The sequence below is a fragment of the Montipora capricornis genome, chromosome 13, assembly GCF_036669925.1.
Source record: "Montipora capricornis isolate CH-2021 chromosome 13, ASM3666992v2, whole genome shotgun sequence".
NCBI classification, from domain to species: Eukaryota; Metazoa; Cnidaria; class Anthozoa; order Scleractinia; family Acroporidae; genus Montipora; species Montipora capricornis.
The window spans coordinates 27,092,453-27,114,779 of NC_090895.1; the positions used below are offsets into that span (position 1 = coordinate 27,092,453).

General features: G+C 36.3%; 1 protein-coding gene across 1 annotated transcript in view; it reads left to right on the forward strand.

Annotated features, from left to right (window-relative positions):
• Window positions 1–1,986, forward strand: part of LOC138030265 (BOS complex subunit NOMO3-like) — a 52,556-nt gene extending 50,570 nt beyond the window's left edge. Inside the window, exons 37-38 of the mRNA XM_068878165.1 lie at window positions 1–5; window positions 467–1,986. The exon at window positions 1–5 is cut by the window's left edge and continues 88 nt beyond it. Of these exons, the coding sequence (XP_068734266.1) occupies window positions 1–5; window positions 467–589 (128 nt within the window). The 3' untranslated portion in view covers window positions 590–1,986. The remainder of the gene's footprint in view (window positions 6–466) is intronic.
• Window positions 1,987–22,327: the final 20,341 nt, after the last annotated feature.

Consider the following 22,327-nt stretch of genomic DNA (forward strand, 5'->3'; position numbering starts at 1 on the left):
ACAAGGTATTGTTCAGACATTTTCTTGAAGTCAATTGACCAGGCAACCTGGATGAGCCCCGGAAGCAGCGTTTGTGTTACACGGAAAGAAGGACCGTGACCTATTCCGTATTTATTCTGGGTTAGGAATATATACTCAGTTTTTCAAATGATCAACCATACATTAACATTCTCCCTCACGTAGCCTCCTCGTGCCTAGTGGCACTTAGGGACTCCATTATGCCTCTCTACCTCTCCCTGTCGGCTGCAGCAACCCGCACCTCATCGCAAGACCCCCATCTAGCATTCTCTCTCTCTCCTTCTCCAAGTTTCCTCCATGTTTTTTCCGATCTTCCCCACTTCCTACCGTACTTCCCTCAGATCATCGCAACAGTCTCTGTCCCACCCCTGCCTCAGTTAATTCCTAATCATTCTCCATCTTCTTGAATTGACTTCCTTGCTTGACATTAGACTACTGTTTCCATCAGGTGATTCCGTTTCTTCAACAAGTGCCTCAGATCATACAGGGAGTATCTGCTGACCAGTTGCAGGCTCAGTTGGAGGACTCCTTCAAAAATAGGAAGAAAATACCAGCAGCAAGACGAAGATAACAAACAACGAAGAATAGGAATATAGTGAATCATTTTAGGGAACTTTGTTATTCAAGTAACTTAACTGCGAAGGAACCGTAGCCTCCCACACAGTCGTTTTTAGGGGAGTATTTGAACTCCTTCCCTGCGTGGGAGGCTCAAAGAACCTCGGATTTTAGTCAGAAAAGCCATGGAACTATTTAAGAATGTCAACAATCTCGCACAATTGAACTGGGAAGCTAAAGCCTTAAGTTGATATCATTTGTTTTTATTTTTGAGCGAATCTTTTGTTTTTGAGTGAAAACATAACATGGGTCTTAGGATTTGTCTTTTTCTCAAAACTGATCAAAATGCGGAACGAGATTTGAAGTCAATCAGTAACACAAGGCCAGTGATTTCATTAGAATTGAAGACCGTCTTATTCCCAAGTAAAAGGTATCATCAGAGCCGCGATTTCATCTTTACTACAGACCACTTTCATAAATGGCGACCACTTTTACATTCTTTTGTATTTATGTTAATTAGACCAACCACTTTGAACCCAATGTCCCTTTGAATTTTGCTCGTCGTAGCGAGGCTAGAAAGGCTTATAAGTATTAAAAGAAAATAACACAATGATTTCATATGGCCGCCATTATGAAAGAGATCTTCTTCACTTGACGTCACGGTGACCATTGTTTGACTCACTTTTTTTTATTGGTTAAAAACAATCACGTGTGTGAAAATCAAGAATTCATCAAGAGTCTTAAACAATTATTCGCCGAAGGCGAAGTGATTATCGGTGAATATTTACCGAGACAAAGTCGATTATTTCAAAAAAGAGAAAAAAAAAAACATTTCAACGCGAAATCATCTTCACTTACAGTGGCAAAACGACTACTGGCAGCCATTTTGTCCGTCGAGGTGATTATCGGCTGATAATCCGAGGTAGCGAGCCAATGAGAGCGCACGATTTTGTATAATCACCTGTGTATTTATATTTAATTGTATTATTCGCCAACCTTTTCCCGCGCTCATTACCGGCTGCATGCCTGCATTTGCTTCGCGTTATGATTGGCTTAATTTATTGTCGCTGTCTGCTGTGATTGGCTAACTCATTTAACTCATTTAAAAACCTCTTTAATCACTGAACTTCAATTTGTACTCAAGCGCGAAAATTGAATAACTCAGCTTCCTATGGGGCTTGTTTTATGAAACCTAGTTTAAATTTATTACCTCGATTTGTGTTCTCTCAACGTTGACCTAGCATTAGTTGCCCTTCCTGTTGCAACTGTGTTTATTGCTGAACAGAGCCCTGATTGCTATTTTGACGTTACATGCTGTCATGGCAACAACAAAAACCGTGATAAATGACCTTGAAAATAAGTTGTTTAAAATCTTTTTTTGCAAAAGAAAAATAAAGCGTTCTACACATGGAAGCAACAATTAAAACAGTCATGACAACTCCTTTCCGCCCCTTTGTGAAGTTTGAATTGAATGAAGTGACCACCACGTTTGTACTATACCAAAAAATTAGATACCCGAAAGACAGATATTGCCGTCGTTCTTTATTATAGAACCTGAAAGCATTCAACTACAAATCATTTTAAACTCTGTGAATCTCTCTTGTCAAACGAAGACAATGTGTTAACACTGTCAGTAAGAAATGACAGTCGTACACTCAGTTCAACAAAGTCCTGATCTGAAAGGCAACCTTGAACAGTGTCTTCGTTTTTTCACTGTCACTCAAATGTGACACAAAGGGGGCTTCATTTGTTAGCGCATTTGGGGGGGGTTGGCAAAATTACATGGAAATATTTTCATACATTACCCAACCCCTTTCTATAACAATGGCAACAATTACATAACCTCCCCCATTTTATCTAGCATTATATCTCACCCCCCCCCCCCCCCCCACTCTATCTCTCATACATATGACAGCCACCCAACTTGTACTTATGTATGAAAGCAGAACAGCTCAACCAGTTCATCCAAGGCATTCATAATGTTGTATTAGGATGTTTATATTCAACATTTTCAACTCAACAATCATCTTTATCCTTTGAAACAACAATTCAGCTGGCATACCATCACAAAAAGCGCAATATATTGTATGTCACCTTTAAAACCAGCCAACACATGGTGTGTATTTGTAAAGCACTGCTCAGTTGCACACGTAATGATGGCTGGTATTGAGTAGAAGCATATGTGGTAGGCTAAATTAGTGTCAAAATAAGACTTCGTTTCATTCAGCTGTCTTTCCTCTACTTTGTTTCCGTATGATTGCCTATTGCCAAGAGTAGCCCACGCCTCTTACCGTGGCTTAAACCAGTTTCAACACTTTCAAGAGACCTTGTTTTTAGAGTGATTGACACTACAACACTTTATCACGTAACAGCAATGTTATGGTACCATGTAAGACATCGATTATTGCTGAACAAAATGCAGTCATTTTTGTGACGTAATAAGTTACCATGGCAACAGGAAAGCCTTGCAAAAACAACTTATATTTTGGTCTAGTTGCTCATATCCGAAAAACGAACTCGGTGACCATTTTTTTATTACACGGAAGTGATTAGTAGGCCAAGATGAAACTCTGCAAAGTTGAAAAAAATTCTGTGGTGCAGATTCAGAGCTACCTTAAATGTTCAATAAGTTTAAGTGGCTCTGAATCCGCTGCACAGACTTTTTTTAAACTTTGCAGAAAGTTTTATTCTGGCATGCTCATTACATTTCAGAAATAAAAAATGGGGGTCACCTGGTTCGTTTTTGAGATATGAGCAGCCAAAACCAAAATATGGGGTGTTTTTGCAGGGCTTTGCTGTTGCTACAGTAAGTTGTTACGTCACAAAAATGACTGAATCTTTTTCAGCAATAAATAATGTTTGATACAATAACATTGCTGTTAAGTGTTGTATTGTCAATCCTTCAAATTAGAACGTTTCTTTCAAGTGTTGAAACTGGTGTGAGCCACCTTACCAAAAAAATCTTTCCTTTTTTGGCTGGCTTTGTTAAGGAGGAGGCTCGAAAGGGTTTTTCATTGCTATAGTGTTTGTGAAACGATGAAAGATACCAAAGAAGGATATTTCATAGTGTAGGCAAACTATAAATATCTTTGCAACTCTATTGTTGGCAATACTTTAAGGACACTTATGATGTCATATCGGTTACCATGGCAACATTCCAGGTCCACAAAAAGGCGCTCTAACTAAGTCGGTGACCTGCTGTTTTATTTCTTTGTTGGAAATCTCCCTAAGTTCTTTAACTTCTTAGAGTAGTAGAATTTAAGATACCTCGAAAAAGGGCGTTTTATAGTTTACAGAAAATTTTACTAGACAACTCCCCGAAACTTTTTTTTTTTGAGGTGCTATCGTGAATGATACGTACATGCAACAAATCAAGTTAGGTCGCTCAGCAAAATTTCGAGATAAAGACAAGTTTTCCGCAGGTTTTATTCCGGTTCGCGCTATTTTACGCAGTATTTTCAATTCCGCCGAGTTGTGCGCGCTACTTTTGATAGAAATTTGATTCATTCAGTTGACGCGTGTTTCTCAGTTATGTCGCGCGTAGGTTACGCGCGCGCGCAGCTAAAAACCCTTTCGAGTATGAGTGCGCGAGAAGCGTGGAACGCGAGGGTTAGAAAAATCGCTTCCTCCAAAGTTTGTGTCGGTCTGGACACTGTGTGACTATGGATTGGAAATTTTATTCCAAACAGACAAAGGGTTCAGACAATAGATGAAATGGAAGAAGTTTTCAGTGATTTTCTCAAAAGCACGAAGTCACTAAAAGCCGGCTTTAAACGGAATAGACCCTCGTCAATAAGGCCCGATTCACACAGTACCGGACGAATTTTCTACCAGTTGCAAATTTGCCGGCCATTTTGTTCGCACGGAACCGAGCAATATTTTCGCTCTGTTCACACGGAACTGACAAACCGGGGTAAAGATTAACCTTTGTCAGTGGTTTCACCATCTGTTCATGCGCAGAGCGCTACTTTACGAAATCCGTTTCACATATCATTTCATCGTTAAATCCAAAATGGCGTCAAGAAAGAGAAAGCCTCATGGTAGTAGCTGAGTCACCACGCATCCATACAACCACGCCTTTGCCGTGCAAAATTTATACGGAAAGGTGATTATAAAGCGCCGGTTAAATTTTGGACCGTACCGGCTAAAACTTTGTCCCCGATTTGGGCGTTCAAATTTTTGAACGGTAAGGCGTCTAAATTTTTGTACGTTTTGGGTGGATCCGTGTGAATGGAACCCCTAAATGCACGAATTTTCAACCGGCAGAAAATTCTTCCGGTACCGTGTGAATCGAGCCTAATATAGATGGCTTTCATCACGTGATGAGACAGCCATGTTGGTGCACAAAGCAATAGCAAATTATGGCTCATGTTTTGCATTATAATAGAGTTTCAATATGGCTGCTGTGTCGTCTGGTGAAAACCATCTATAGGTATAATATATTTTGTTTCTAACCAGCCACTCCAGACAAAGTTTGCAGCAATGATAGGTACAAAACGTGCTTGAAAATCAAAAGAGGTTCATGAGAGATTTATTCGTTGTGGCATCCAACACTGCGTCCGTGACATAGCGCATAAACCACATATTGTTGCTTGTTTGGTTTTTTTATTGTCCATGAATTTCGCAGGTTGTTACGTAGAGGATGACGTATCCAACAAAAATAAACTTGTCTCTTGCTATTGTCGTGTCCCAAATCAACCCACTACCAAGGTCAACATTTTTCCGTCTACAATTTAAGGCCCCGTCCACACGTATCCGGAAATTTGTGAAAACGCAAATTTTTTTTTACGAATACGGCTTGCGTCCACACGTATCCAGCGTATTTTCCGGCGGTATCCGGAAATTTTTGAAAACGCTCTCCAGAGTGGAAATTTTTTTATCCGATACGAATACGTATACGTGTGGACGGTCGTATCCGCAAATTTGCGAATACGCTTACGTCATTCTCTTGGATCCAGTCTTCACGGCGAGCATTAAACAAACATGGCGTACAGCAAGGTTGTGTCTTCTTTGTTAATTGCTCTGATTTCTAGTTTGATGTCATGCTTTCAGATAAATGCAGTTGTGATAAATTTACACAGTCAACAAATACTTTTACTTTCGTGACCGTCAGCAGTAGTTCAACTTCATCATCGGTCCATTTATATGAATCAGCATACTTTTTCTTGACTTTTTCAGAAGATTTAGACATTTTTTTGGGTGATAAACTACAAGCTTCGACTGTTTACACCTTGCAGTTGCTATGGCGCGGAAGAAATGACGCCAAATCGCAATTATGCGAATGCTCATTTCAGAATTCTCTCCGGCAAAAGAACTGAGCACTAGAGCAAATCAGAAAATTTCCGGATACAATCGGATACATGTGGACGGCTGTAAACGATTCGAATACGCTGCGTGAGGACGCGAAAATTTTCGCAACCGCAAAAAAATATTTGCGGAAAAAAAAATTTCCGGATAAGTGTGGACATGGCCTAAAACACGGTCTTTGACCACGTGACTGGTTCAGACGCACTTAAAACACTGACGACGAAAAACTGAAATACTTTCATACACTTTCCATATTTTCTTACATTATTTCATGTTTTTAATGCTTCATAACTGAAGAGAACTTCAGTTGTAAGGTCCTATTTTGTATTTAAAAAACAAGATAAACAGTTCACCTTGAAACTTCAGTGTTTTACACGAAATCCGTGCATTTATAATTTCACGCTTGCCTTCTGCACGAACTTTTACCAAAATGCTCAACGCGCACGTGAAGCGTGCGGCACGTCTTTTCAAAGTTTATTTTTGTGGCTTTGTCATTACAAATTTGATTCCAAAAAAATTCGACACAAAACGATTCTTTTCCCTTATAATAAGGCATTTCTTGCATGATAAATTATAAAATAGTTTAGTCCACGACATATTGCAATTTTCACCTAGACAAGTAGATTTGCAAGGGGCGCCAAATTAGCAACAATAGATAGCACTGATTTTCACGACGAAAGCACATCGGTGACGTTTTCCTCGTGTAGATGTTGCAAACATGTTACACGTGGCACACTTTGTTGTCACTTCGATTAGGCATTGGAATTTACTCCTACCAGCCAATCAGCGACCTTCGTAAACGAAATAAATTGAGGCCCAATTTCGAGAATCGTCGACTTCGCCTTCGGACAAACAGCTGGTTGCCTTTGCTGAGGAAGTTTATCGAGCTATCATTGTTGGAAGAAGAAGAAGTGATCTTTACGAATATGAGGCTGCGTTCCAGATACATGGACGATTTCGGAGAAGACAATTTAAAAGACGGCCCACAGTAAAGGTGAAGTATGTGCGTGCAAAAACAAGTGCGCGGTGCACAAAGTTATCACACTTAAGTGGGGCGCTTGTCCTGTTTTGTGGTGCATTTCTCTTGAGAATTGTCTCTCGTTTAATGAATTATAGAGTGGAAGGGTCGAGTTTGTCTAATTTATGCCAGTGTAGATTATGTGTCTTCCGACAACATTCCGTTGTCTAAAATGTCTCCTGAAAAAATAGCCCCAGGCCAAATTAAATCTTTGCAACCAAAAGTACTTGTAAGAAAGTTTCGAGATACTACTTTCCAAAAATCTAAACAGATTTTTGACGAGAATTTAGCCAATTTCATACACAACAGACACAACTAACGATCATTTGGGATTGTGGTTGCGCTTTGCAAACTAGGAAACAACTTCCCTCCACACTACTTGAGTGAGGAGGCGAGCGAGCGAGCGAACGATTTGGGTCTTGCAGTCGCGTTCATCGTAAAATTTCCGTAAACAAACCATCACTGGACGTCATGCAGATTGCGACTCCAAAGTTAAGGAGGCTCGAAAGGGTTTTCAGCTGAGCGCACGCGCGTAAGCCACATACGCAATTCTAAAAGTGGGTCACCAGAAATAAACAAATACCGCTAATTTCGCTCAACTTTTCTTCTAATTCCTATACATATGGAATATAGATAGACATCTCCCAATTCACGAAAACTACGAAAATTGTACACACACGGTTTAATGGTCACTTAAATCCGTTTGTGTTGACCTGTAGCTTCACTCGCGCGTGCACTCGAATGAGCAGGTGACCCATGCGTAAGTGCCGATCTTGTAACCCTCTCATATTTCCTGATTTTGCAACTTTACTCGCTTACTAGTATATCTCTGCTTCTGGACGGTGAATTTTTTTCATTTTTTGCATGTTAGCTTAGATTAATTTAAAACATCTACCTTTCAAATTTAAAAAAAATGTAGGTGAAAAAAGAAATTAGTGACAAATTTCAAAAAAACGTACCTACAGATTTTATTGAATTTTAAATATTTTAGAGCTTATTTCTAACATTATCTGGTAACGCTGAATGGGAAGATTTCACCTTCCCGTTTTTTTCAAAAAAGGCTATATCTTGATTTTAAGGCTCAAAGAAATGCTTTATATCGTTGCCATGGTAACGTTATTTTGGACGAAAATGTAATGTGAGAAATCTATGATAGGTACTTAATACCCTGGCCAAATTTGTCTTGATATGATTACCCTAACTGTATCTAAAAACAGAATGTTTATTTGCTTGAAAAAAGGAGAAACTAATTTTGAGCCTCCTTAATGTTATCAACTTTATGAAGTAATTGGAAAGTGTATAAGCTTATCACATTTTCGTTGATACAATTTTATGTCCTTCATTAACATATTCACTCTCACCTACAGCCAGACTTGCAAACACATGAATAGACTGATCCTTCCCGCTCTGAGTTCGAACAAACCAAACCCTTGGATATCGATCGGTAACGTCTTTCAATTACTTCAAATGCACAAATTTTTATACGTTTCTTAGGTCGGTCAACATTTAGTTAAAATCCGTGTTTAAAAAAAGCGTTAGGAAACTCCTTATTTTGCGATGTCTTGGTTCATGTTCACTTAACACGTCACGCCCTACTACCCCCTCACCACTCTCCTAAGAACATGTCACCTTGCCTTCCCCTCCCTGGTTTCCTCTATTCTCATTCCAATTTTAAGTACAAAGCCTTTTTCCCCCCTCTTTTTATTTTCCCTCTTCTCAACGAGTCCCCATATTTTTTCATAATCATCATAATCTTGCAATTAATTAAAGGCCCAGTAATACGGGCAACAATTTTCGTTCAACGTTTCGCGCAACAATCTTGCGTTGCAAATTAAAAAAAAAACATTATGTTGCAAAAAGGAGACGTCGGTTTTACTTTTTGAAACATGAAATTTGTTGCGTGACAAGTTGTACGAAAATTGTTGCCCGTATTACTGGGCCTTTACTCTTTTTATCCCTGAATAGTCCTTAGCAATAGACTTCATGAGGTCATGTAAGTCTCTTACCATTCCGTTCTTGCACTGCATCCCTCACGGTCGTTATAGACCTATAGTTTTCATGAGGTCATTGTCTAATCCTTCCCCTATACTTAAATTTATATAGCATGTTCTTAAGACACTCGCAGTTTTTAAGGAGCCGTTATGCACAACCAGCCAATTGGCAACAAAAGACCTTTTTTAAATAATCGGGAATATCATTCGATTAGATAACATATTAAACATCGCTTCACCTTTTTAGGAGCGAGCAAAATCATGACTTTAAAACAAACTATGACTAAATTCGTTATGTGGTCTGTAATTCCTGTGGAATATTTCGATCTTCCAGAACACAATCAGGACTAATAGAACTCGGAGCGTAAGCATTTTCCTTATCCCTTAAAATAATGACAGTATTAGATCTGTCCGTATATACAAATGACCTCCATAGTTCTATACTATTCTTTCCATCAACGCTATCCGTCCATCTCCTAAGAAAAATAAATAATCAGTAATGCAATACACTGTACCAACCATGTTTTAGCGAGTACCTTCCTGGTAAATTTTTACTAACTTTGCTTCCTTATAACAAGTCAGAAGACCACGTCCATCTTCAGAGAACACAGATTAAAGAACTTATGCAGATTAAGGGTCAATTCCTGTAGTGCGACAATTGAAGCGCGACACGCGTGAAGAAAAAAGTCATTGGTTCTGCAACTGTACAACTAACAAACAGCAAAGAGAAATGTACATTATCAGGAAAAAGTTGTGCGCTTTCTGTTAAATAACTTGTAGAGTTAAATAAGACAGCTACTCTTCTACTTTGACAATATCAATCGTGTTTATTTTCGACTTTCAGCCGTTTTCCCTCATCTATAAACCATTATATGGAAAAATGAAATGCCATGAAACCGTAAGTACTCTTTTTGGTCAACACTATAGCCTTAATTATTACCCTTTTTATTGTTCACACTGAACTTCCTTATTTTTACCCGTAGTTGGACGCTTATTACAAGAAATTCCAAATTCTACGCTTATATTTGGAGACTGCTAACATCGAATTGTAAGTACTTCTGCGCCACTTTGGAAAATATCTATTTTTATGGCCACCTTTTCGATTTCGATCTCATTCGTTCCCAAAATAAATGATAAATTGTTAAACCCATTAGAAACAACTTAAAAATATATTATCACATCATTTTATCCTACTAAAAAAACACAGTTTAATAAGGAATACTACTTGATCAAGTTAATATTATCAGACCTGTTTATTTTCATTTTTTAGCCCTATTAACTTTAAAACCAGCACATAGACAACTAAAACGCTCGTATCTACCACGAAAAATGTTCGTATTCTCCGGTATGATGACACTGAACAAACTTCTTTTTAACAGTAGCTAGCAGCACATTGCCAGAAATTCAAATCCTACACCGTCATTGGACACTGCTAACGTCGAACTGTGAGTATTTCTGTGACTCAATTCATCCGCAAAATGGGTTAATGTATCCTTTTATTCAATTCATTATCAGATACGTCTTATTCCCAAAAGGCAGTCAATGCCCTTCTCCAGTTATCACTCCACTTGTAACGTCCACAAAGTGAGTATTTCTTTTCATAATTACAGCCATTTCCATGTAAGAACACTCCATTTTACTGTTGCATTTGAAGAACCCCTACGAAAATGATCCGCTTCCGTTTCCAACTAAAGAAAAACTCCGGTTACCCACATTTTCCTGTGCTTTCCAAAACTGCTCGTTTCCTTCACCTGCGTAACTATACAGATGCACCAACCGCTCAGAACACCCTAATCAGAGCCCGCTAAATACTACTCAGTCGACTCTTAAATAAAGTACAACAAACAGCAAATTTTCCGAAATTTCATTCGATAATATCAAATTACCATAAATAAATAAAAATCTTTCATATTTCTCCTTTTTCCTCAGTCTATTCCGCATATACCTTCCACTTATAATAAATTTAACACAAACAAATTAATTACAGTGAAAGTGAATTATAAACTTTAAAACAAATTTTAAAAAAGTAATAATTGATTTCATCAAGTTCTATCTTCACTAGCTTTTTCTCTCCTATGTCCATTACATTTTGATATTCTTTTACACTAAAACTCTTCCCCAACCACAATCACTTAAATATATTTCGTTCTTGGCCAATTTCTTAAACCACTGACAACAATACTCGAACCCCGGATTCCAAGTTCAATCCCGCCTCAGATACAGCAAGAAATTACCTCGACCAGCACAGTTCTAGTTTATGTACTGTTGCACCCTAAATTATTAGAGAGTAAAAACAACAGGCCCCAAAATGCCAAATCACTAATTGACCTTTTTCTTAGATATGTATTGTCATAATTTACAGCTTCCATAAAATTTGCAAGCCTTGGAAACAAAACCGAAAAATGGCAGGTAAAGATCTCCCAGCAAAGTGTAAGCATATCGTTAACAGCTCTTTAGGTACTCAAATAACTTGTAAAATTGGATACTACTACTTTTATTTTGTCATCCCTGTCTACTTTCATCTTTTAGCCGCATTCAATCGAAAATATGAAACGCCACTAATTGCCATAGAAACCGTAAGTACATTTTTTGTGACCAGCCTTAATTTTAATGGCCTATATAAAGTATTCACACCGAACTTGCTTCTTCTTCCCACTAGGTTTAGCAGGAAAAGCTTCCACCGTTATTGACGACTGTCAACATCCAACAGTAAGTACTTCTTTTGACACTCTTCATCCGAATAATATATTAAATGTGTTCCGTTATTGGATCATTTTTCAGATGCGTCTTGTCCGCAGCAGGCAGTGAATGTAGTTCTTTACTTGTCACACCCACTAATGACGTCCGCACAGTGAGTACCTCTTTTTAATAACAGTTTCTCTTACAGTCATTTTGGATTTCAGCCACGTCTCTTATATTACTACAATTGTTGCAATTAAACACTCCCTCAAATCTCGCACTACTTTTCCCACTAATTAAGCGTTCCCGCTCTTTGAAGCAATACTCCTCTCCTTCAGCTCAACCAATGCATTACCAGTCACTGGGAACTCCTTCATCACAAAGCCCCTCAAAGCTACTCTGACAATTCACCGACCATGAATGATGAACTCTTGCGATAAATGAACATTATTTGCCAAAAACTGGCGAAATCTTTCTTCCTCTTTTCAGCACACCATCTACTCCTAATAGAATTTAAAAATAAAAATAAAAATTTAAAAATCTAAATTAAAAAGAAATAACTATTAAACAGATTTAAAAACGACTTTGTCACATCATTTTATCTGCACTGCCTATTTATCTATTGTTTATTTTTACCGTCATGGTAAATCTTCCATTACCCTACTCATTGCATAATGAGACATTTAACATGACCTTTATTTATTTGTACTTAACAGTTAACACATACACCAAGGACCTTACACGTGAAGCAAAATCACGACCGATGCAGGAAAAGAGTAGAACTTTGAAGATCACGTAATCAGATTACTTCAAGCATTGAAACATAACTTACTAACTAAAATGATGTTAAATTGTTCGAGATTGGTGATGCCTTAAATACCATTATGTAACCTAATTAATTTATCCCAGTTAACGCAGAGCTTAATAGCAATATATACACGGAGGATCACAGCCAACCGTAAGTACGTTTTTAATTACGTTCCTCATTTCTTGTTTTGCGACTTGTTCCTTTTTAATGAAATTTATATTTTCATCCTAGTTTTCCTGTAGCCGACCAAAATTCACTTACATAGCAGCCATAAAGTAAGCGTCAATTGAAACGCCCATTTAAAAACCCTTAAAACGTAAGCATAATCTTTTTGTACTTTTTTCGTTAAATGAAATATCCATTTCGCAATTCAAATGCAATGTCACATTTGATTTTAACACATCAAATCCATTTTTGAACAGATCATTTGGAGCTGGCAGTCATCTAGAAGTTGAAGATCGTAAGTACAATTGCCAGTTTCTCTACATGAACATTTTTTATAAGAGAGATTTTAAGCTTTTTAAGTAGCTCTATACATGCACTACTTGGAAATACTAAATTTTACCCGTCCAAATTCAAATTTCTTTTTAAAATACATTTCCTTTTTTTCCCAGCTGTAAAAATACAAGCAGATAACAACAACTGGAAAATTACGACATTTGTATTGTAAGTGCGATGTACTTATCAATGTTTGATCATTTCTTATTTCTATTAACTCTATTCTCCTGACATCATGTTTTGCTTTTTTCATTCAAAGATGACACCTGTTGACAACAGCAGCTAATACTACCAATAAAATATTTTTTTGTACACCAAGATCCGGGTTTCTTTTATATGACGTCATAATTCTAAACGGCGGCTCCAATCCAAATTCTTCTTTTTTCACAATAAATTAACAATTCTCTTTTGATGCCGATATCAAAGTAAACCTTTTTTGATAATTCTAAAAAACCTATTCCTGTTAAAATTAAATGAAAGCTGGAGAATACATTAGCAGTCAGGACAAAAAAGAAATCGTTTTATAGCAACTGAATTAAAACGTTATTTAAAAAAACTCAACTTTAAACCAGTTGTGGAATTTAAACACTCTACACAGATCTCGTTTACCTCAACCAACCATTCTCCCACCCCTCCCTGCACATTTACCAAACTGTTCCTACCCGACCCCTACCACTTCTCCCACCTTAACCCAACATGACCATCGGGCACACAAAGCTTTCTAATTATCATACAAATAAACTGCGTTTTTTCTCAAATCACCAAGAACACAAGCAGTTATTTTATACAATATTTAAACTAAAATTCGTTTTTCTTCACTGCCTAAAGAGGCAACCTCTCATCCTCCTTTTACATTTTTTTGCATAAACGGACAAGAACAACGCAATTGCTTCTCGTTAAAGTGCTTTCCACAAATCTAGGAGTCACTGATGCATCGAGGCTAGCCAATTCGTAATGCTTTTTCGAATATTAGTCTTTCAGTATACCATGTATCACTAATTAACAGTATATTTTAAACCACCATGGTATCATAAGTACATGTAATTTTAAGGGCGCCCTCCCCTCTCCTCCATAGTGGACCATTTATACTCCCACTCGCCTCCCCCCCCCCCCCCCTCAATCCCGGTAGCATAGAACCCTTTTACGTACATGAGGTCATAACGCAATTGTCTCTTGATCACTTTCCCTTCCATATTTTCCCCACACACTTTCCCGACGTGATGTAAGTTATGGTGTTTTACGAATGAGACGAAATCTAATAGTAACACTTCAACACACCCAAGAAACATATAACTGCTTGAAGCAAGATTAAAACGATAACAAACAACACTTTAATAAAACCAAAACGTTTTAGACACTTGGTTATAATCAGAGTAAAAATAAATAAATGCAGAAATTACACTCTTTGGCATCTTAAAGTAAATTTCATAACTTAAGCATTTTATCTAAGGGCAATCAACTTGGTTTTTTTTCCTTGTCGTATGAGTCTCTTCTTCTACAGCAACAGATTTCTCCTCAGTATTTTCTTTCTAAGGACCTGAAAGAATATCCTGGAAACTGAGATCTAGGAAAATGTAATCTTTAATCTCCCATCTACGTTCCAATCTGTAACTACGCATTTAAATAACCCTCTTGTCCAATGAAACGTTCAGTTTTCTCATCTTTATTTTCAGCTGGTCAACTAACATGACTTCATCACTTCATTCACACATCGCATCAAATCAGGAGAAGACTACCATTGTAAGACTTCCATTGCCCTCTTCATTGCATAAAACACTTAAAAATGACCGTCATTTATTTCTACTTTACATACTCGTATCCAGGACTTTACACATGAATCAGATCACCGAAGCCGGAAAAGAGCAGAACTTTCAAGACCAGGTGATTATTACTTCAACTGAACTGTAAGATAAAGCTTTCTAAGTAAAGATGATGTTAGATTTTTCGAGATTGGCGATACCTTTTAATACCATTCATTATCTAACCTGATTTATTCCAGTTTAAAGTAGGCGTCCATGGCAATATATATACATACACATACATGGACGATTACAGTAAAATGTAAGTACTTTTTCAATTACCTCCTTTTTTGTTTTTCAACTTGTTCCTTTTAATGAAATTTATATTTTCATTTCAGCTTTCCTGCAGCCGACCCACATTCGCTTGCAAGATAGAGGGTAGTAAGAAATCGTCAATTGAAACGCCCATTCAAAAAACCCTTACAACGTAAGCATAATCTTTTTACTATTTTCATTAAGTAAAATATTTACGGGAAATACAATTATCACATTGTTTTATAACATCATTTTTAAAGTCATTTTTTAGCAGACCTTTTTGGTGGGAGAAATTCTAATTTGCAGCTGGCAGTTATTTAAAAGTCGGAAATCGTAATTTCAAATCGTAAGTACAATTGCCGGTTTCTCGAAATACATTTTTTTTCTAGGAGACGTTTTTTAAACTTTACAATTTTTGTATACATGTAGTATTTAAAAGTACTATTATTGCCCGTCCAAATTCAAATTTCTCTCAAGCACATTTCCTCTTTTCAGCTGTAAACAAGCAAGCAGATGACAGCAACAGGGAAAAAGACTTTTTCAATCCAGTTAACAAAAAACCAAATGTAAATACATCGCACTATTAATGCTTTGGTGCTTATTTATTTCGTTTGCCTTTCTTCGTTCATAGACGACACCCGCTGACAACAGCAACTAATACTTCTACATAAAAAACAGATTTCTTTTCTATGACGTCATAGAATTCGAAACGACGGCGCCCAGCCAAATTTTTGCATTTAAACGATTTTGCTTGTTCCCTATGTTAAAAGAAACCAATTCGTAATTCTAAAAAGACCTATTCCTGTTAAAATTTAAATGAATGCTCAAGAATACATTAGCAGCCGGTACATACATGTAAAACAATGGTGGAAATATTTCTAGCAACTTAAAACGCATTTGTCAATTTAAAAAATGACCTTCTTAAACCCGTTGTGCGAATTTTAAACTCTATACAGATTTCGTTAACCTGAACCAACCATTCTCCCACCCCTCCCTGCTCAGTTTCCCATCTGTTCCTACCCCACCCCTACCAATCCTCCCACCCTAACCCAACAACGATATAAGAAATACCGGTAGACCACTTTTAAAAATGGCGACCTAATTTGTATTCTTTTGTATTTACGTTAATTAAACCTACTGCCCTCATTTTGAAACAAATTCTTTTAAAATTTGCTCGTCGTAGCGAGGTTAGAATGGCTTATTAGCATTAAAACAAAAGAATGTTTTATTTGGCCTCCATTATGAAAGAGGTTGATCTGAGGATTACTGATCCATTTTTGTCAGCTTTTTTTGTATACCATGTATGATAGATAATTTGCAGGAGAATTTGAAAACCACCATAGCATCATAAGTATATGTAATGTTAAGGTCACCCTCCACTCTCCTCCATTCATGCTCCTCTCCCCCCCCCTCCCCCCCCCAAATCCCGGTAGCCAATACCCTTTTACGTACATGAGGTCATAACGCAATTTTCTCTTGATAACGTTCCCTTTCATATTCTCCCTACACACTTTTCCGTCGTGATGTAAGTTATGGTGTTTTAAGAATGAGACGAAATCTGATAGAGAAACGTCAGCACAGACCACAAACTAATAACCACTTGAAGCAAGATTAAAACGATAACAAACAACACTTTTAATGAAACCAACACGTTTTAGACACTTGTTTATCATCCGAATAAAAATAAATAAATAAAGAAATACAGAAATTACACTCTTGGCATTTTAAAGTAAGTAAATTTTTCATAACTTTAGCATTTTACCTAAAGGGCAATCAACTTGGTTTTTTTTCCTTGTCGTATGAATCTCTTCTTCTACAGCAACATATTTTTCCTCGGTATTCTCTTTCTAAGGACCTGAAAGAATATCCTGGAAGTTGACATCTCGGAAAATGTAATCTTTCATCTCCTACCTACTAAATGACACGTTCCAATCTTAACTACGCATTTTAAATAACCCTCTTGTCCAATGAAACGTTCATTTTGCTCCCGTTTATTTTTAGTTGGTCAACTAACATGGCTTCATCACTTCATCACACATCGCATCAAATCAGGAGCAGACTATCATGGTAAGACTACTATTGCCCTCTTCTTTGCATAAAACACTTGAAATGACGGTCTTTTATTTGTACTTTACATATTCGCATCCAGCACTTTACAGGTAGATCAGATCACGACCGAGGCAGGAAAAGAGCAGAACTTTCAAGACCAGGTGATGATTACTTCAATTGAACTGTAAGATAAAGCTTTCTAACTAAAATGATGTTAGATTTTTCGAGATTGGCAATGCTTTCAATACCATTACCTCACCTGATTTATCCCACTCTGAGTTTAAAGCAGGCACCAACGACAATATATACATGGAGGATTACAGTCAAATGCAAGTACTTTTTCAATTACCTCCTTTTTTGTTTTGCCACTTGTTTCTTTTAATGAAATTTATATTTTCATTTCAGTTTTCCTGTAACCGACTCTGATTCGTTTGCAAGATAGCAGCTAGAAAAAAATCGTCAAATGAAACGCCCATTAGAAAAACCCTTACAACGTAAGCATAATCTTTTTAGAATTTCATTAAACAAAATATTCACGGGAAATGCAATCATCACATTTGGTTTTTAACATCATTTTTAAACTCATTTTTTAGCAGATCTTTTGTGGAGGGAGCGATTCTAATTTGCAGCTGGCAGTTATTTAGAAGTCTGAAATCGCAAATTTCAAATCGTAAGTACAATTGCCGGTTTCTCGACATAAACATTTCTTATTGGAGACGCCTTTAAACTTTATTGTATACATGTAGTATTAAAAGTAGTAATTATTGCCCGTCCAAATTCAAATTTCTCTTAAGCACATTTCGTCTTTTCAGCTGTAAAAAAAGCAAGCAGATGACAGCAACAGGGAAAAAGACTTTTTCAATCCAGTTAACAACATTCCTATACTGTAAGTACATTGCACTATTAATGTTTTGGTGCTTATTTATTTCGTTTGCCTTTCTTCGTTTCATAGACGACACCCGTTGAAAACAGCAACTAATACTTCTACATAAAAAAAAACAGATTTCTTTTCTATGACGTCATAAAATTCTAAACGGCGGCGCCAAGCCAACTTTCTGCTTTTTTCACAAATTTAAACAATTTTGTTTGTTGCCTATATTAAACGGAAGCAATTCATAATTAATTCTAAAAAAACCTATTCCTGTTAGAATTTAAATGAATGCTCAAGAATACATTAGCAGCCGGGACAAAAACAATAATGAGTAATTTCTAACAACTTAAAACACATTTGTCAAAAAATCACCTTTTAAAACCCGTTGTGCGAAATTTAAACACTCTACACAGATTTTGTTAACCTCAACCAACCATTCCTCCATCCCTCCCTGCTCAGTTTCCAAACTGTTCCTACCCCACCCCTACCAATCCTCCCACCCTAACCCAACAACGATATAAAAAATAGACCACTTTCATAAATGGCGACCTACTTTATATTCTTTTGTATTTGTTAATTACACCTACTGCCCTCATTTTGAAACATATTCTTTTAAAATTTGCTCGTCGTAGCGAGGCTAGAAGGGCTTATTAGCAATAAAACAAAAAAATATTTTATTTGGCCGCCATTATGAAAGAGGTCTATCTGAGGATTACTGATCCATTTAAGGCTAGGCAATTTGTCAGCTTTTTTGTGTACCATGTATGATAGATAATTTGCAGGAGAATTTGAAAACCACCATGGCATCATAAGTTTATGTAATGTTAAGGTCATCCTCTACTCTCCTCCTGAGTTGACCATTCATGTCCCCCCCCCCCCAATCCCGGTAGCACAATACCCTTTTACGTACATGAGGTCATAACGCAATTTTCTCTTGATAACGTTCCCTTCCATATTCTCCCCACATACCTTCCCGTCGTGATGTAAAGTTACGGTGTTTTAAGAATGAGACGAAATCTAATAGAAAAACCTCAACACAGACCACAAACTAATAACCACTTGAAGCAAGATTAAAACGATAACAAACAACTCTTTTAATGAAACCAACACGTTTTACACACTTGGTTATCATCGGAATAATTATAAATAAATAAATAAAGAAATGCAGAAATTACACTCTTGGCATTTTAAACTAAGTAAATTAGATAACTTTACCATTTTATCAAGGGCAATCAACTTGGTTTTTTCCTTGACATATGAATCTTCTTCTACAGCAACATATTTTTCCTCAGTATTTTCTTTGTTAATGACCTGAAAGAATATTCTGGAAACTGTAGTCTCCTACCTACTTAATGACACCTTCCTATCTTCAACTTCGCATTTAAATAACCCCCTTGTCCAATGAAATGTTTATTTTCGGCTGGTTAACTAACATGGCTTCATCACACTTCGCATCAAAAGAGGAATTTAGCTCATCAGTGGATGACCTTTTTCAACCATAAGCATTTCTTATGACTTAATCAAGTAAATCCTAAACTTAATCTCCAGTGATTTACTTTAACGGCTTTTGTGATATAAATTACTTCTAACCCCAAATCAAGCAGGTGTTAATAGCAGAAGACTATCCTAGTACGCCTTCAATTGCCCTCTTCATTGCATAAAACACTTGATATGACTCAGATTTATTTGTACTTTCATTCTTACATCCAGGATTGTGCAGGTGGAGCAGACACGACTGAGGCAGGGAAAGAGCAGAACTCTTAAGACCATGCCAGGTAATGACTACTTCAACTAAAGAGTAAGATACAGCTTTCTAAGTAAAGATGATGTTAGATTTTTCGAAATTGGCGATGCCTTCAATACCATTCATTATCTAGCCTCATTTCTGTTTTTCAATTTGTTGCTTTAATGAAGTTTATATTTTCATTTCCCTTGAAAAGCCCATACAAAGTAAGCTTGTTATCTTTTTACTTTCTTCATTAAATAAATATTCATTTTGCAAGGCAAAAGCAATTACATGGATTGCATTTGGTTTTTAACACCATTTGAAGCTCATTTTTTAGAATTGCTCCCGCCACAAAAGAACTGCTAATTTACAGCTGACAGTCATTTAGAAGTGGGAAATCGTAATTTCTGGAAAAGCGTAAGTATGATTGCTACTTTCTCCACAGACACATTTCTTACGCGAGACGTTTTAAAACTTTATTGTATGCACGTAGTATTTAAACATACTAATTATTACCGGTCTAATAATTCAAATGTCTTTCAAGCACATTTCCTTTTTTCAGTTGCAAACATGCAAGCAGATAACAGCAACTGGAAAATTAAGACCTTTTTCAATCCACTTAACAACATTCCTACTGTAAGTACATCGCACTATTAATGTTTTGATCCATATTTATTTCGGTTAACCTCATTCTCCCGATGTCTTGTTTGCCTTTCTTCGTTCGTAGACGACACCCGTTAACAACAGCAACTAATACTTCGACATCAACATCAACATTTCTTTCTATGACGTCATAAAATTCTAAACGGTGGCGCAAAGCCAAAGTTGTCCGTCCTATTTCTGCTTTTGTCACAATAAATTTAAACAATTTCCTTGTTGCCTATTATTATATGTCAAAGGAAACCAATTCATAATTAATTCTAAAAACTTATTTCTGTTTAACTTTAAATTAGAGCTGAAGAAGGCATTAGCAGCTGGGAAAAAATAATTTATAACAACTTAAAATGCATTTTTTTTAAAAAAACTCAACTTTAAACCAGTTGTGCGAAATTTAAACACTCCTCACACATTTCGTTAACCTCGACGAACCATTCCTCCATCCTTCCCTGCTCAGTTCCTAACTGCTTCTACCCCATCCCTGCTACTCTTCCCACTCTAATCCAAAAATGATATAAAAAATCTGATCTTGGGGGGGGGGGGAGTTACTGACCCATTGAGGCTAACCAATTTTGTCATCCTTTTTCGAATATTAGCCTTTTAGTACACCACGTATGATTAATTTGCAGGAGAATTTGAAAACCACCATGGCATAATAAGTACATGTAATCTGAGAGAGACCCTCTCCTCTCCTCCTCAGTTGACCATTCACCTTCCCTTGCCCCATCCTCAATCCCGGTAGCTTATTTATCAAACATTTACTTATAGTAAGTATTTCCATTTTGTTGCTCTTCAATGAGCACTACCCCTAATTTAAACTTCAATAAGAGAATTTCAAGCAGATTATAAGCAGTGGAGAATCAAGACTCGCAAAACCATCTACTACGATTCAGACTGTAAGTACAACTTCCAATTGATCCATGTAATCGTGTGTATGCCTTTTTAAATTTTCCCTTAATAACGACACCTCAAGCAAGCTCAATATTCTAAAATGGCTGTTTCAATAAACAAACCAGACCAGACAACAAGTAAAGCCATCCTGTCCAACAAGTAAAGACAAGGTCAGTAAAACAGATCAGGTATGTTAACTACCACTATTGTTTTTTTTTTTTTTTTGTAAGGGTGAAATTTTGTAAGTCCTTCATTTCATGCATATTCATCAAAGTCAAGAATATTTATCGATTTCATGCATATTCATCGATTCCTATCCATTTCAGGAATATTTGATATCGATTTTATGAATAGTTATCAATTCCTGTCCATTTATCGATTTCTGTCCATTTCATGCCTGTTTATTGATTTCATAAACATTTATCAATTCCTGTACATTTCATGCATATTCATTAATTTCATGCATATTTATCAATTCTTGTCCATTTTATCGATTTCTGTCCATTTCATGGATATTCATTGATTTCATAAATATTTATCAATTTTTGTACAGTTCATGAATAATCATTGATTTTATAAATATTTATCAATTCCTGTCCACTTCATGAATATTCATTAATTTCATGCATCTTTATTGATTCCTGTTGATTTCATGAATATTTATCAATTCCTGTCCATTTCATGCATATTTATTGATTTTTGTACATTTCATGCATATTCATTCATTTCATGAATATTTATCAATTCCTGTCCATTTCATGCATATTCATTGATTTTTGTACATTTCATGCATATTCATTCATTTTATGAATATTTATAAAATCCTGTCCATTCATGAATATTTATCAATTCCTGTACATTTCATGCATATTCATTGATATCATGAATATTTATCAATTCCAGTCCATTTCATGCATATTTATAGATTTCATGAATATTTATAAATTCCTGTCCATTCATGAATATTTAACAATTCCACTCCATTTCATGCATATTCACAAATTCCAGTCCATTTCATGCATATTCATTGATTTCATGAATATTTATCAATTCCTGTCCATTTCATGTATATTTATAGAGTTTTGTAAATTCCATTTCATGAATATTCATTCATTTTATGAATATTTATAAATTCCTGTCCATTCATGAATATTTATCAATTCCTGTCCATTTCATGCATATTCATTGATTTCATGAATATTTAT